We start from the raw sequence: 15,961 nt of genomic DNA, 5'->3' as shown, positions 1-15,961 counted from the left end.
GCTGAACAGCAGAGTCAGAACGAGTAGGAACAATATTAGTGGTTTCCTCTTCAAGTAACTGTTGAGGGAGAACCTGAGGCTCAGACTGCAAAGGCTGAATAAAAGACGAAGCAGAAGGAAGGCGCATGGGTGGAGGAGGCTGACTCCTAGCATGAGTGGTTGAACCCAAGGGTTGCGCTTGCTGAGCGGTTGGTGGAAGCGGAGTAGCAAGTTCCTGTTCCTGTGGTGTGAGCGGAGCGTGATGAGGTTGAGGCTGCGCAGAACAAGGTAAATGTCTCGCAAGCTGAGGCTCCTGAGACGCAAGGCCAAGGTGTAGTGGAGCTTGCCTTGTGGATGGTTGAGCTCGCTGCAGCGAGAGCTGAGGAGACTGACTCATGGACGGGAGAGGTTGTTGTACCTCAACCGAGTGTTGCACCACTGGTGGAGCAGCAAGGGGAGGCGGAGGAAGAGAGGTATAATCCTCCTGATCCCATAGCAAAGGTTGCCTTAAAGAAGGCGGAGGCTGAACACCACTGGGAACAGCAAACTCAGACCGTGGCTCAACATCGTACGCCTGGCAGGTGGTACTGCGATCAGGCGGAGCAAGCGCAGGCGGAGCGAGCGCAGGCGGAGGGAGTGTAGGCGGAGGCGGAGGCGCAACACTCTCAGCCCGACACTCACGCATCAAGTCCGAAAGCTGTGCTTGCATGGACTGTAGTAGAGTCCACTTAGGGTCGGCAGAAACTACAGTAGGCTGAGGTAAAGCCTTAACAGTCGAGCTCTGTTGTGGCAGAACCTTACTCCTCTTGGGCGGAGTGCAGTCGACAGATGACTGAGGCGAGTCAGAGCTGAGCCAATGACTGCAACCTGGCTGAGCACTCGCGGACTGGACTCTGCGTTTAAGTGGTCTCGAGACCTGAGACCAACGTTTCTTCCCTGACAGATGATCAGCGGACGAGAAAAAGACGGGCTCAATCGTCTGCAGGTGGGAGTGACGGTCTTTGGAAGACACGCCCGCAACCACCGAGGATACTTCTGTGCGCCTAACAAGGCCTGCCGAACCCTTATGCCCTTCGACATTGCTTCTCCCCTGGGCTTGGGAGCTTGCAAGAGGTCCCGGACTGGGAGGACGACTGGCTCGCACAGAAGTATCCTCACGCACCACACTGGCACTGACACTAGCACTTGGCACTGCACTGACACTAGCACTCGTCACAGCACTGGCACTAATTCCACCCACTGCACTCTTGACCTTAAGTTCCTTGACTTCGGCCATTAGAGACTTATGGTCACTTACCACTGACTCTACTTTATCGCCTAAGGCCTGAATAGCACGCAAAACAACAGACATATCAGGCGGAGGGCAAACAGTAGGTTCGGGGGTAGCCACTACTGGGGTAGGAAAAGGTAGGGGATCATGAGGTGAGGAAAAAAGTGAAGAGTGAGAAGAACTCCTCCTAACTCTACCTCTCTCTAACTTAGATGAATATTTTAAAAGACGGACAAATTCCAGTTCCGAAAGTCCGGCGCATTCCTCACATCGATTTTCTAACTGACAGGGCCTGTCCCTACAGTCAGAACAAGCGGTGTGAGGATCTACCGAGGCCTTCGGAATACGCCTATTGCAAGACCTACATCGTCTATGGGAGGGGGCTTGCGAAATGTCAGACATCTTGAATCCAAAGAGTTAGCCAAAGGGGTTTCCAAAATCAAGCAAAAGATCGTTAACCGTTAATCAGGACTATATAAAAGCTATCTAGCTAATATAAGAAGGTTTCCAGTAAAGCGACAGCCGAAATCTGAGAGAATACTTCACCAATTAGCCGTGAACAAACTCGAAGATCATAAGCGTATCCCAGAACGTCTTGCCGGAAGCACGACAGAGGAATAATTGAGGAGGTGTCAACAAGAAGTACTTGAGTACCTGGCCACAGGTGGCGCTGGTAAGTACACCCCCTTCTAGTATTGTGATAGCTGGCGTATCCCTCCATAGAATTCTGTCGGGCAACGGAGTTGACAGCTACATGATTATCGGGTAAGTTTAATATTGAAAAATATTTATTAAAAATATTCATTTAAAAAGTTTTAAATCATTAGCTCTTTAAAAGCTATCTACGATTGAAAGGGCTCAACGTTGTTTAACTTCGGTTTCCAAGTTAGGACCGCCTACTCTCAGGAAAGGTCGCATATAAACAAAACATTAAAATTTATTTTTTATGTTTATTATAAATGGAAAGTTAATCGAAGAGGCCTAATAAAGGCGGTGAGATATAAAATATATAGAGGAAAATCTATAATTAATTTATAACGTGATAAGATAATTAATAAAAGCCTAAACACACTTCCGTCTAAGGGAAGGGTCGGCCATTTAAAAGTCAAAGAAAGTCCATACTCTCTTTGTCACTAAAAATTAAATCTATCCAAAACGAGTTCAAGATTTAAGATGAAGATAAAACACCTGCACTGCGAAAGCTCAAACCAAAATGAAGTACTTCACCAAATATGTTGAGAAAACTCCAGGTTCTACAGCGAGTAAAAGTACGTCTTGTCGACACGTCGACAGAGAAGAAATTGGGTCTTTGTTTACATCGAGAGAGTGTATCTGGCCGACAGTTGGTGCTGGTGGGCACACCCGCAACCTGTATAGCGATCGCTGGCGAGTTTTTACTGTTTTTTGTCTGTCGAGCAACAGAGTTGCAGCTATTATATATTCACCGGCTAAGTTAGATATTTAAAAAATATTAGTATAATTAAACCTCCAAGGTTAATAAGACTCTTTTTAGGCTTAAGAGGAACCAGACAGGGCATGTTACTCAAGAGTTAAATTTGCAATCAAAAATGACACCTGGGATTTCAAATGACCCATATAGACGATGAAATATTATTCATAAAAAGATATGGGTAGAGATTATCCAATATCTTAACTCCATAAACAAATTACACTCAGTTTTGTTATGATTCCTCTGTTTACTAAAATTTTCATCAAGCCATTGCTGCTATTTCATGATCAAAAACTGGAGATTTCTGTACAACACTGGAATTGTAAGAAAAGTAGCACAAGCAGAGGCTTTTCCTATGACACATTGGAAACTAAGGAACAGAGGAAACTTCAGATGTTCTGCCAACATCTTACAAAATAGGACATTAATTGGTAGAACTAGAGCTAGCAGAGAATTTACCTGACGGAGTAACATCGCCAATTCTCCACCAAGTACAAATTAGAATGTCTTCTAGCTAACCTGCAAACATTTGACAACCATGAAGTAAGAACATCTATTGTACTCTTAAAAGAAAAAAGAAGAAAACCATTTGGGTCTACATCACTATTAGCATCTAAGTCTGGTAAAAATGCTGAAATCTGCAGGATTGAAAAATTAGATTAGTAGTGATGCTTCAGGAAAGCAAGATTGTGGTAAATAAATCAATCATAAGGATTAACTTCAGACAGTGACTGCCAAACCTGTCTAGATTATGCAAAGTTAACATTTCAAGTACCTGTGTACCTGGCCAAGTATATTTGAAAATAAAAATACAGTACATACTTAAATACTAACAGAACAAGTCAGGCTCAGAAATACGAGGTGGCGAGGTGAAGTCTACCACTGCCCATCCTGTAGCTACTGAAGTTTTTTAATGTTGTTACTCTTCCTGAAATATTTTATTTTCCTTTTTTCCTTTCCTTACTGAGCTATTTTCCCTGTTGGGGCCTCTGGGCTTATAGCATCCTGCTTTTCCAACTAGGGTTGTAGCTTAGCAAGTAATAATAATAATAAACTGTATCCTTCAAGGATTTGTATATTGTATGAACACACACTACATTACTTAGTGTTGTTACTTTTAACCTACATCAGTCATCAGCATAATAACTATAAAATAAAATCAGTCCATGTAGCAAGAAAATAAAAGATCAGAAACAAAAAGTAACTATAGTCCATTTCTTTAAGCGATGCAGATTTGCACAGACTCGCAACGGTGCCCTTTTAGCTCGGAAAAGTTTCCTGATCGCTGATTGGTTAGAATTATCTCGTCCAACCAATCAGTGATCAGGAAACTTTTCAGAGCTAAAAGGGCACCGCTGCGAGTCGGTGCAAATCTGCATTGCTAAAAGAAATGGAATAGCAAACCTGCTTTTAGTGGAGTTACTTTTAACATCTCTTCAGTCATCACCATAAAAATTATAATATAAATTCAGTCCATGTAGAGAGTAAAATAAAAGATCATCAACATAAAATAACTTAACAAACCGGCCTTTAGAGGAGTTACATTTAACCTGTTAACTTATTAGTATAATAATTATAAAATAAAACCAGTCTATGCAGATAAAATAAAAAATCATCAACAAAAAATTAACAAAAGAAAACTGCCTAGTTCTTTAAGTACAATTTAACCTTAAGAGAAAGAACATAAAAAGATAATGGATACAGTACCTTTGAAGTATTACACGGAGAGAGTTCAGGGGAAGACGCTGGTTGCATCACATCATAGTCATGAATTCCATTCTGATTTATGTGGAGTTGCAAATCCTTCAACTTATTTCGGTAATTTCCAGGGCTGTTTTCCCACCCTTCAAAATCGTTGTCGCTGTCCGAACTATCGTAGCAGTCCAAGTTGCTGTTGCCCATGTCCAGAGATCTGTAGGTACTGCTTAACATATGGTTCTCATCTTCCCCCATAGATATATCCGGTTGTTCACACTTGATCATGGCTTCGGATGGATAATCATTTTCCGCGTTGCTACCCGCGCCCAAGAACCTCGGCTCGTTCTCTTCGCGCACGCTCAAGGACGTGACGTTCGACACGACCAGATTCTCGATGGTTCTCTCGCTCTCGATCCTTCCAACCAGTTGACGCAAGACGGTGGTCAATTCATCCAACGAGGAAGTCTGTCCCATCGAAGAGGCGAGCGGAGATAAGAGTTTCTTCCACGTCTGAAAGTACGTCGTGGATTCGCTTTCGCCGTCTGGGAGTTCTGGCTGATGATGCCTTCCGTTAAGCTTATCTTGGTTATTGGGAACCGTCTCCAAACCTTTTAAGCCAAGCCATTGAGCAGCTCGAATGAAATTCGGGAGGTCGTGTTTCGTGACGGTAACCTGAAAGGTGGAATATTTTTAAAAATTATAATCACACTTTTACTTCCGGCATGAGCTGGTTATCTACTTTACGGTACAGGGAGTCATACATTTACATTAATCTAAGGACTAGCAACACAGTCATTTGCTCAAATATTGGATGAATTCAGTAAAAAAAAAATTTGGTTTAATTTTAGTTTTGTCTTGAACCCCTGATAAATTTTACATAGTAAATATTACTAAAATCATTTTAAAATGACAAATTCGAAGATAATTTGTATTTTTCCTAACCATACAAACCTTAGCTATTTACATTGGGTTTACCTTTTAGCGTTGCTGAAATGACGAGCCAATAGTTTTTAACGAGGGTGTATTACCCCCGCGCTAGTTAGCGGGGGGTAGGGGAAGGGTAGCTTGCTACCCCTCCCCCCCCCCCCCCCCCACACACACCGGTGACTTGCTTCACTTCACTTAGAGGTAGGACTTGACTTGGGGGTCAGGGATGGCGGGCACATATGTGTAAATAGCTAAGGTTTGTATGGTTAGGAAAAATACAAATTATCTTCGAATTTGTCATTTGTTACGTAACCGAAATACAAACCACGCTATTTACATTGGGTGACTTACCCCTTAGGAAGAGTGGAAAGTCCCCAGCCTTACTGACTTCGGCTTTGCCCGGGGGCTCAATCCCTCAGTGAGCAGCACTTGAGAAAAGGAGCCCCTGCACCTCACAAGTTCCTAGCATCGCTAGGAACGAGAGGCCTACATAAGCAGTGTGTGGAGGAAAGTGTGACTCGTCCTATGAAGTTGACCTTGAGGCCTTTAGATAGGAATCTAGGATAGGACGTTCCCAATACCACCTCGTCAAGGTATGGGGGACGCAACAGTATTAAGCTTAATACTAGGAGCACAAAGAAGCATGGGTTACCTGCAGAGGTCGAGGTCAGCTATGCGAGGACCAGGATGCTGCTTCCCCAAGAGAGGGGAGAATGAAGAAAGAAGTAAGGGTCAGACATACTCTTTCATTCACGCAGACTAAGACCGGGTAACAACGCCCTCAACCTACTGCTACTTGTCCAAAAAGGAGCCTGAGGTTAGACCAGCTGTTGTGCAGCCACCACAGGGCCGATAGAAAACGTATCGAGGCTCCTGTGGGTCACGTCTTGCAGGTAGTGGGCTGTGAAGGTCGTCTGACGCTTCCAGACCCCAGCTTGAAGTAGCCTACCTACGTCACAGAGAAATTTCTCTTGAAGGCCAAGGATGTAGCAACACCCCTGACATCGTGTGCCCTAGGGCGACGTGACGGAGGAGGGTCTGGATTCAAGGCATGGTGGATAACCCTTCGAATCCAAGCTGAGATGGTGTTCCTGGTGACCCTCCTCTTAGTCCTGCCTGTGCTCACAAACAAAGCTCGCACTTGAGGACGGACTGCAGCCGTTCTCTTCAAGTAGTGCCTCAGACACCTCACTGGACATAGTAGCAGCTGGCCTGGGTCGCTTGTTACAGAACGGAGACTCGCGATCCTGAAAGAGTCGAACCGAGGATCCGGCACTCCAGGATTCTGAGTCTTGGCTACAAACTCAGGGACGAACCTGAACGTTACCTCCCCCCATCCCCTTGAATGGGCGATGTCGTACGAGAGACCATGAAGTTCACTAACCTGCTTAGCCGAAGCCAAAGCGAGTAGGAAAGCAGTCTTCCAAGACAGGTGGCGATCGGAGGCCTGGCGTAATGGTTCGAAGGGAGGCCTCTTAAGAGCCCTGAGGACTCGAACCACGTTCCAAGGAGGAGGTCTCACTTCCGACTGGGGGCAGGTAAGCTCATAGCTACGTATGAGTAAAGAGAGTTCTAGCGAGGAAGAAATATCCACGCCCTTCAGCCTGAAGGCCAAGCTTAAGGCTGAGCGATAGCCTTTCACTGCCGAGACAGAAAGGCGCATTTCTTCCCGCAGATAAACGAGGAAGTCCGCTATTGCTGGAATAGTGGCATCGAGTGGAGAGATACCCCTCCCACGACACCAACCACAAAAGACTCTCCACTTTGCTTGGTAGACTACCTCAGAGGACCTTCGCAGGTGCTGAGACATTCTCTCCGCAACCTGTTGCGAAAAGCCTCTCTCCACGAGGAGACGCTGGATAGTCTCCAGGCGTGAAGCCGAAGCGAGGCCACGGCCTTGTGAGGGACACCGGAGTGGGGTTGTCTGAGAAGCTCGTGTCGTGGAGGAAGTTCCCTCGGGAGCTCCGTCAGGAGCTGCAGAAGGTCCGGGAACCATTCCGCGTGATGCCATCGCGGAGCTACCAGAGTCATCGAACAGTTGACCGATAGTCTGGTCCTGTTGAGCACCCTTCTCATCAGACAGAACGGTGGGAAGGCGTACACGTCGATGTTGTCCCACCGTTGCTGGAAAGCATCTTGCCAGAGTGCCTTGGGGTCCGGGGAGCAGTACAGGGGCAGCTTGAAGTTCAACGCTGTCGCGAACACGTCCAGTCGGGGAACCCCACAAAGTCAGGACTTTGTTGGCTATCTGAGGATCCAAAGACCACTCGGTACTCACTATCTGCGAGGCCCTGCTCAGACTGTCGGCGAGCACATTCCTCTTGCCGGGAATGAAGCGAGCTGATAGTGTTATCGAGTGGATTTCGGTCCACTTCAGAATCTCTACTGCAAGATGGGATGGCTGCTGCGAAAAAGTGCCTCCCTGCTTGTTGATATAAGCCACTAACGTGAAGTTGTCGCTCATCACCACCACGGAGTGACCTGCCAGGGACTGTTGGAACTGCTGAAGAGCCAGAAAGACGGCCTTCAATTCTAGCAGGTTGATGTGTAGGCACTTTTCTGATTCTGACCAAAGGCCTAAGGCCCTCTGGTTCAGAACGTGCGCCCCCCCACCCTTCTTTTGACGTTTCCGAAAACAGAGTCAATTCCAGGGGGAGGACGAGAAGACTCACTCCCTTCCGCAGGTTCTCGTCGACCAGCCACCACCGCAAGTCCGTCTGTTCCAAAGACCCCATCGGGATCAGAATGTCCGGGGAATCAGATCCTTGATTCCACCGGGACTTGAGCCGCCATTGAAGGGATCTCATCCTGAGGCGGCTGTTTGGAACCAGACGGGCCAAGGAGGATAGGTGACCTAAGAGATGCAACCACGACTGGGCGGGGAGTTCTTCTCGCCTGAGGAAGGGTTCCGCCACCCTCCTCAGCCTTGCTATCCGGTCGTCTGATGGAAAGGCTTTGTGGAGATTGGTGTCTATTAGCATGCCTAGATAAACCAGTCGTTGGGACGGCTGCAGAGAGGACTTCTCGAGGTTCACCACGATCCCCAGATCCTGGCAAAGATCCAGAAGCCTGTCCCGGTGCCGAAGAAGGGTCGACTCCGAGTCTGCTAGGATCAGCCAATCGTCCAGATAACGAAGGAGACGAATGCCGTTCCTGTGCGCCCAAGATGAAATCAGGGTGAACACTCTGGTGAACACCTGAGGAGCTGTGGAGAGACCGAAACACAGCACCTTGAACTGGTAGATCTTGTCGTCTAGGCAGAATCTCAGGTACTTCCTGGAAGACGGATGGATTGGGATCTGGAAGTACGCGTCCTTTAGATCCAGTGTGCACATAAAGTCTTGTGGTCTCACCGGAAGTCTGACCGTGTCTGCTGTCTCCATGCTGAACCGGGTTTGGTTGACAAACCCGTTCAGAGCAGAGAGGTTGATGACAGGTCTCCAGCCTCCAGACGCCTTCTTTACAAGAAAGAGTCGACTGAAGAAGCCTGGGGAGCCGTCGACGACCTCCTGGAGAGCACCCTTCTCTAACATGGTCTCGACTTCGGCCCGAAGGGCCAGCCCCTTTGCCGACCCCGTGGCATAGGAGCTCAACGACACTGGATTCGCTGTCAGGGGAGGTTGAGATGTTGTGAACGGGACGCGATAGCCTTGGCCGATCACTGAGACCGTCCAAGCATCGGCCCCGTGTTGCTGCCACCTGCGGACGCAACGCAGAAGGCATCCCCCCACAGGTGGACACGCAGGGGGACTGCCACCCCTAGGGCTTGCGGCCGCGGCCGCTACCCCTAGGAGTCTTGCCTCCCCTGGAGGACTTGCCGCCCCTCTTGACCTTGGCTGGGGCTTAGACACCACTTTCTTAACTGCCGGTGCCCGCTTCGGAGCCTTACGAGGCTGCTGCTGCTGTTGCGGCGGAGCTGGAGGCTTATAGGGCCGAGCTGTAAGGGCCCTATGGAGGAGGGAGTCCGTGCTGGATTTACTCCACCTCTCAGCCGTTCGCTCCATGTCCTGTGGCTCAAACAGGTTCTCCCCAAGGAGGGAAGCATGTCTGAGCCTACGCACATCCACGGCGGGGACCTTCGGATGGAATCTCTCGGTCACCGCATTGCGCCGCTTCAACACCGAGTTGGCCCACAGGGTGGTTACCTGGTGCGCCAAAAACTCGATGGAGCGGGTGCCCGAGCGTAAGAAGGTCTCCAGGGCCTTCCTATTGGTCTCCTTAGACAACTCCTCGGAGCGCAATAGGATGCCCAGAGTTCCTAGCCAAAAATCCAGCCACGAAGTGGCCTGCATGGCACACTTCGCAACCTTTTCATGGCTCAGGATCTCTGCCGCCGAGAATGACACCTGCCGGGCAGAGAGCTTCTCAAGGGGAACTCCCTTTGCCAGCTCCTCCACGGAGTGATGGAGCGGAAGAGCGAGACTGGACTCGCCCAAGATCTCAAAATACCTCCTCTGCTGAAGACGAGGAGGAGGGATGAGCTTGTTCCCGGCAGAGGAACGACTGGAGGAGGCAAGAATCGCGAGCTGGGCGTTGGCCCTGGCTCTGGCACTCTTCAGACCCCGAGACCAGGGCAGAGCCGCACTGGACTTAGGGGCCTTACGAATGTCGAACACTTCGTCCAAGATAGTGTACTTGCCTTCACGGGGGGCGATCACGGGGTCCATAAGCCCGTTGAGTTGCCTCATCAGGCTCAGGACCTGCCAGAAGGCATGTTCGGATTCCTGCTGATCTCCTCATTGCGGGCTGGCAGCTAAATCTCCTGTCCCCGGAATCTCTTCCTGGGGTGAAGCGTGGACGTTCCCCCGGGGAGCTGCTGGTTCCTGGTGAATCCTCGAAGAAGATTTCGGGATGGTCTTGGAGTCCTTGGATTCCCTCCTGGGAGAGATACAGGATCCCAACAAAGAGGTTCGAAGAGCCCCTTCCGCACGAGACGACCCTCCTCCATGAAGAGAAGGCTCCCCCCTTGGTGCCGAGGGAAAGACTACCGCTTCACTGGACTCACCCGAGGAAGGAAAAGCCTCGTCCACGGGAGAAGGAGAAAACGCTCGAGCAGGAGAAGGGGCCTTCGCGACAGACCTCTTGGGAACCAACTTTGCCCTGGGGGAAGTCACCACGAAGTCCACTCCTCTCTTTCTCTTCAGCGTAGGAGAGGCAGCCGTTGGTTTGTTGCCCTGATCGGCGAGTGCTGGTTTCATTACCCTCACTAACGCCCGCATCAGAGGACCAAACCAAGTCTGATGCTCCACGGACACAGAGTCCGAAATCCTCGCTGGAGGGAAAGGGATCGGGCAATCCTTCGGAGTGGACACCACTGGACCTGCCTGAAAAGAAGGGGGGGAAGAAAGACGCACTAACCTCTCTGCAGTGTCTTCTCTGTCCTGCACAACAGTCCTGCGTTTAGATGGAGGCGATCCAGAGCGCTGTCTGGGAACACGCGTCCCTGCTGCTATCACTGGCTGCAAAATTCGCCGCGAACGCGAGGGCGTACAGGCGAACGAGCGCGTGGCCGAGCCGGCGAACGAACGCGTTGCCGCGTGGGCGAGTAAGAACGCTCCGAAGATCGCTGGCGACGTAGGTCAGGAGACCTGTAGCGCGAGGGAGAGCGACTGCGAGCAGGCGATCGGTGGTGAGCTGGCGAACGCTGGCGCGCAGGTGAGCGATGGCGCGTTGTCGCATGGTGACGCGTTGGCGAGCGATAGCGCGCAGGACGCGCAGGTGAATGATCGCGCGAGGGCAAACCATGTCCTTCCAGAATCTCTGGCCGACGACGCGTTGGAGAGCACGTGCGCGCAGGCTGTAAGTCATGCGGGCAGTCCGGAGATCGCCGATGATCAGGTGATCGTTGACGCGTAGAAGAACGCTGACGAGCAGGCGATAGTAGGATCGTCTGTGAACGCTGGCGAGTAGGTGCTCGCTGGCGAGCAAGAGGGCGACGCGTGAAATCCTGTGAAGGAACAGGTGGCGCGGCGCGTTCACGAACAGGAACAGGAAGAGCATAGGCGCGTGGGCGAACATGTGCTTTAGAAACACGCGCTGGAGAACGCGGACGATGTTGAGTAGAAACAAGATGAGGATCGCGAGAGAGCTCAGGAGACTGATGGCACGCAGGGTGCCCAACAGGGACTGCAGGATGTTCAGAGACCACAGGGGAGTGATGGCGAGCAAGAGGGCGATGATCCTCAGAAGAGCGCTGACGATCAGAAAAGCGCTGACGAGCAGGAGAGCGCCTGTGCGATAACACTGCAGAAGGGCGAGCAGGGGAACGCTGGCGCGCTGAGCGCTCTTCAAGAACCACAGGATGGAGGATGTCCTCAGGAGAGCGCTGGCGAGAAGGAGGGCGAACATCAGGAGAGCGCCGGCGAACAGGTGAGCGCTGACGAGCAGGAGAGCGCTGATGAGCAGGAGAGCATTGACGAGCAGGAGTGTGCTGACGAGCAGGAGAGCGCCTGTGCGCTAACGCTGCACGTGAAAGGGAAGAATCCCTTTGCCCCGAAGGGACCGTTACCCGTCGGGTGACGAGGTCCCCAGAAGGTGAAGTTCTAGCAGGAGAAGGAGACCGGTCCCCAGAGAGGTCCAAAGGAGCTTGAGCTGTTGGCTGAATACGACGAGGAGAGTCCTCTTCGGAGGAATTAGATCCAAAAAGGCAACTCTTAACACCCTTATAAGTGGAAGGGAGGCCCTTGCGACGCAGCGGACGGTGAGCCTTACGGCGAAGGCGGCCACGGGGAAGATCATCAGGACCATCAGTCCTCCGAAGGGGAGTCTCAGTCAAGGCACTCCCCTTAGAGGGAAGCTGGACAGCAGAAGAGCCCGTAGGACTCACTTCCCCCTTCGAAGGATGTACGGAAGGGGGAGGAGAGCCGTCAGCACCAACATCCTCAACTGCACCTGCAGAGGATTGCCCCGCCCCGTCGGAGGCCTCTGCCACCACGACGTCGACGATAGACAGAGGGTCTACCTCTGCTACCACCGGCGACTGCTTAACGGCGGCCCCCAACGAGACAAGGTCAATCAGGGCAACCCTGGAGGGCAAGCCCTTAAGCCCCAGGGAAGCCCAAATCTGTAAAAGATCATCATTAGACAATGAATTATCAATAACCTCCCCCGGAGGAGGAGGGGGAACCGCCCCGCTATGGGAGGCGACGCCCTCTCCTCTCCCCCAAGGTCGGGAAACAGAACTAGGGCCTGCGCCACCACTCGGCCGACTCTCCTTAGGAGCCGGACGAAGGGGAGCTTCAGAGGAGGTTTGGGCGACAGAAGAAGAGTCCCGAGAACCTTCCTCCTTCAAGGCAAACCTTCCTCCTTCAAGGCAACCCCAGAAGGAGAATGGTCTCTCTTGGACTTCTTACGCCGGCGGCCAAACCTCTCCAACTGGGAGGCAGACCACTCCCTACACACGTTTTCCTGGTCACATCGTCGCCCCCGACACTGCAGGCATAGGGTGTGAGGATCTGTATCCGTGGCCGACATAAAGGTTCCACAAGGGCGGCCGGCAATACCAGGGCACGTACGCATAGCAAATACAAAGGTAGTCAACTTCAAACACACACACAAAAGCTGTAGAGAAAAAGCAGAAAAAAGATTAAAGGCTGTCAACGAGGACGATGGACAGACACGTCTGTTCACCGCCGAGCCAAAAGTGAAGTGAAGCAAGTCACCGGTGTGTGGGGGGGGGAGGGGTAGCAAGCTACCCTTCCCCTACCCCCCGCTAACTAGCGCGGGGGTAATTAACCCTTGTTAAAAACTATTGGCTCGTCATTTCAGCTACGCTAATAGGTAAACCCAATGTAAATAGCGTGGTTTGTATTTCGGTTACGGAACAAAATAGTTTTTATTTTTCCTAGCTATACAAACCTGCGTCATTTGATTGGAATACTTCTGGCAAAGCCAGTTGGAGAATTATCAAGGGTCTGGCGGCATCACCATCCCTCATACCGTATAGGTTGGGATGATGTTGCTCTTGGCTGATAACTCTCACTAATTTTAGTCAAGACTTGTGGGGTGGATGCGGCAGAATTTAACATTAAAAGCCTCATAATTGTATGGCCAGGAAAAATGCAAATTACTTTTAAAACTGCAGTCTGTTTCTACGTAGATACAAACCGAGTCATTGAATTGAGGAGTTTTCCTTAGGTAGGAGGAAGTGCCCTGAAGAGAAAACGGCGTCTTGTAGGCCCACAACCTGGAATGTCTTTGTCTTGACCTGATAAAGGTGCAAAGGACATGGCTGTGCAGATGAATCACGGTCCGATAAGAAGATTTAGTCGTGAAGAACAGCCATAGCTATGTATGATTAAAGGATACGCTGATTACAAGTGTTCAAAACACTACCCACAAAGGTGACCTTACCTGCACATAAACGATCAGTATTGTCGCTCCCAAGGGAGGGAGACGAGGAAGAGAGGAAAGAAGGTCAGACATACAACTTTCATACAAAATGCGTCGTAAATTATGTGACACATTACTAGACATCCTGCAGGAGTTGGTCCTCCACACAAACTGCTGAGAATCTACCACAGGTCCAGTAGAAAAGGTATCTAGGGTGTAATCCTTAAAGTAGTAAACAGTATAGGTTGTCTTTTTTCAGACCCTGTCCTCAGTACCTGAGCTACTGAATGGTTCATGCGGAAAGCCAATGTTACCGCTATACAATGTATATCTTGTGCTTTGAAAGGGCCCCGGGTAAATGCTTCTCCTGATGATTTATTCATGATTGTCTCACATAGCCAAAAAGATAGTGTTTTTGTTACTCTCCTTTTCATATGACCTTGCCCACCCACAAACAAGTTGGGAGATACAGAGTGACAAAGACTAGTCCGCTTTAAGAAGAGAAACAGCTCTTATGGTACATACTATCCAACATCATCAGTTACTTCCTTGATTGAGGAAATGGAGGAGTCAAACCAAAGATCATTCACAGCTGGAATCTGGGTCTTTGTTACAAAAGCAGGTACAAATGAGAATGACCATTCTCTCCACCCCTTTCCGTGTGATACAAGATATGAAAGACCATGAAGCTTACTCACCCTCTTTGAAGATGCTAAGGCAAGAACTAAGACCATTTAAAGCATGAGGTCCATGTCTGAGGCCTTACAGAGAGGTTCCTGTCATGATTTTAGGGACCATAAAACTTGCATCACACTCCAAGTCAGGGTTTTGATTTTCCAATGACAGCTCAAAACTCTGTCAAGATCAAGAGTTCCCACAATTAGAAGTCAATTCCCACCAGTTTAAAGATTTGGCTCAAGTCTATGACTGAGGAGTTTCTCCTCAGTAAGTAAAGTAAAAACTGCTATCAGCGGCCTTAAGTGGAGCAATAATGCGTTGACAAACCAATCGGAGAAAAGGAACCAGTTTTCCTGGTAGATCACTGCAAAAGGCTTGCAGATATCCTGAAAGTTGCCCCGCAGTCAGTCTCAAAAAGCCCTTCTTTAGGAGGAGATTCTGGATAACCTCCAGCCATAGAGACAGGGTCATCTGCCTTTTTCAGAACCCATCTATAAATATCTGACCTACTGAATGGTTCTTGGAGAAAGCCATTGTTGCCAATTCTCCCAAATATTTATTTGCCCTCATGAGTGTCTCTTGCAAACAAAAGCCTCCTCCTAGCGGAAATTCAATGATAACCTCCAACCGTGAGGAGACCAGCATGCCACTGCTGTGTGAAGCCTTTTCATGTGTTGTTGTCAGAGAAAGGTAGGACACTTTGGAAGTCTCTTGGGACCTCTACGAGCAGATCTAGAAGGTCCAGGTAGCACTCTAATTCAGGCCAACTTGGCGCCACTAAGGTTACTCTGAGGTCTTGTGACATTCTGATTTTCTTCAAGACATGGTGGATCAGATGGAGTCCTTTGTGATAAGGATGAAGTGCTTGCTGAATGTCGACCCACTGGGTGAATAGCTGGGGGTGCACACTGGAAGTGTCACGTTCATCTAAAACTCAACTACTGGGCCGCATGAGATAGGATTGTAGAATGGCGAACATGTCTCCAAAGACACATAGGAAAGCGGACAAGGCGAGAGCTTGTAGGACTGTGGACGCTCTGCTAACCCCAAGCAGACTCTAGGATAGAGCTCCGAAAGGGATACAATATAACAGTCCGTGTGCCCACGTTCATCCATAGATGATGATACAAGTCCAAAACCTGCACGCACGGAGGTATATTGTTCTCAAGCACTCACCAGAATACCTAAGTATATGTCTTCCCCCAAGAAGGAAAATGGGTTCTTCCCGACATATTCTTCTACTCTCATGAGATGCAAATGGGGAGAAAGCACACATTCTGAAGAGCCGGCATGCTCAGGAAGGAGCTAGCAAGCATACATGCTCCCGAGTTGAGAGACATGTTATTCACCAACACAAGGATCCTATGAGGAGTGGGCCTTTCAAGATTGGAGAACCTATTGTCCCAGAAGCTGGATGAGGAATGTAAGCCGGAGAAATCTCGATGTCTGTAGTGAAGACTGAAGCTAAAGGATCAGCAACGAAGGTAGAATCCTCGGCCTCACGTTGGAGGGCAGGAGGAACTGGTGTCAAAATCGTTGACAAATACTTGGTCACCATCCTTCTTTACCGTGCCCTGGTTAAGACTCGAGACCGAAGGATCAGACAGGGAGAGATCTGAGCTAGAAAG

At 49.7% G+C, this 15,961-nt stretch overlaps 1 protein-coding gene across 2 annotated transcripts in view; it reads right to left on the bottom strand.

The window, feature by feature from the left end:
• LOC137636507 (telomere zinc finger-associated protein-like) overlaps positions 1 to 15,961 on the bottom strand; it is a 51,813-nt gene that overhangs the window by 20,977 nt on the left and 14,875 nt on the right. For both annotated transcript variants that reach the window (XM_068368929.1, XM_068368928.1), the window contains exon 4: positions 4,407 to 5,069. In XM_068368929.1, the coding sequence (XP_068225030.1) occupies positions 4,407 to 5,069 (663 nt within the window). The remainder of the gene's footprint in view (positions 1 to 4,406; positions 5,070 to 15,961) is intronic.

This window comes from Palaemon carinicauda, unplaced genomic scaffold, assembly GCF_036898095.1.
Source record: "Palaemon carinicauda isolate YSFRI2023 unplaced genomic scaffold, ASM3689809v2 scaffold316, whole genome shotgun sequence".
Taxonomy (NCBI): Eukaryota; Metazoa; Arthropoda; class Malacostraca; order Decapoda; family Palaemonidae; genus Palaemon; species Palaemon carinicauda.
The sequence above is the reverse complement of the archived record's forward strand: the minus strand, read 5'-3'. Positions and strand labels throughout refer to the sequence as shown.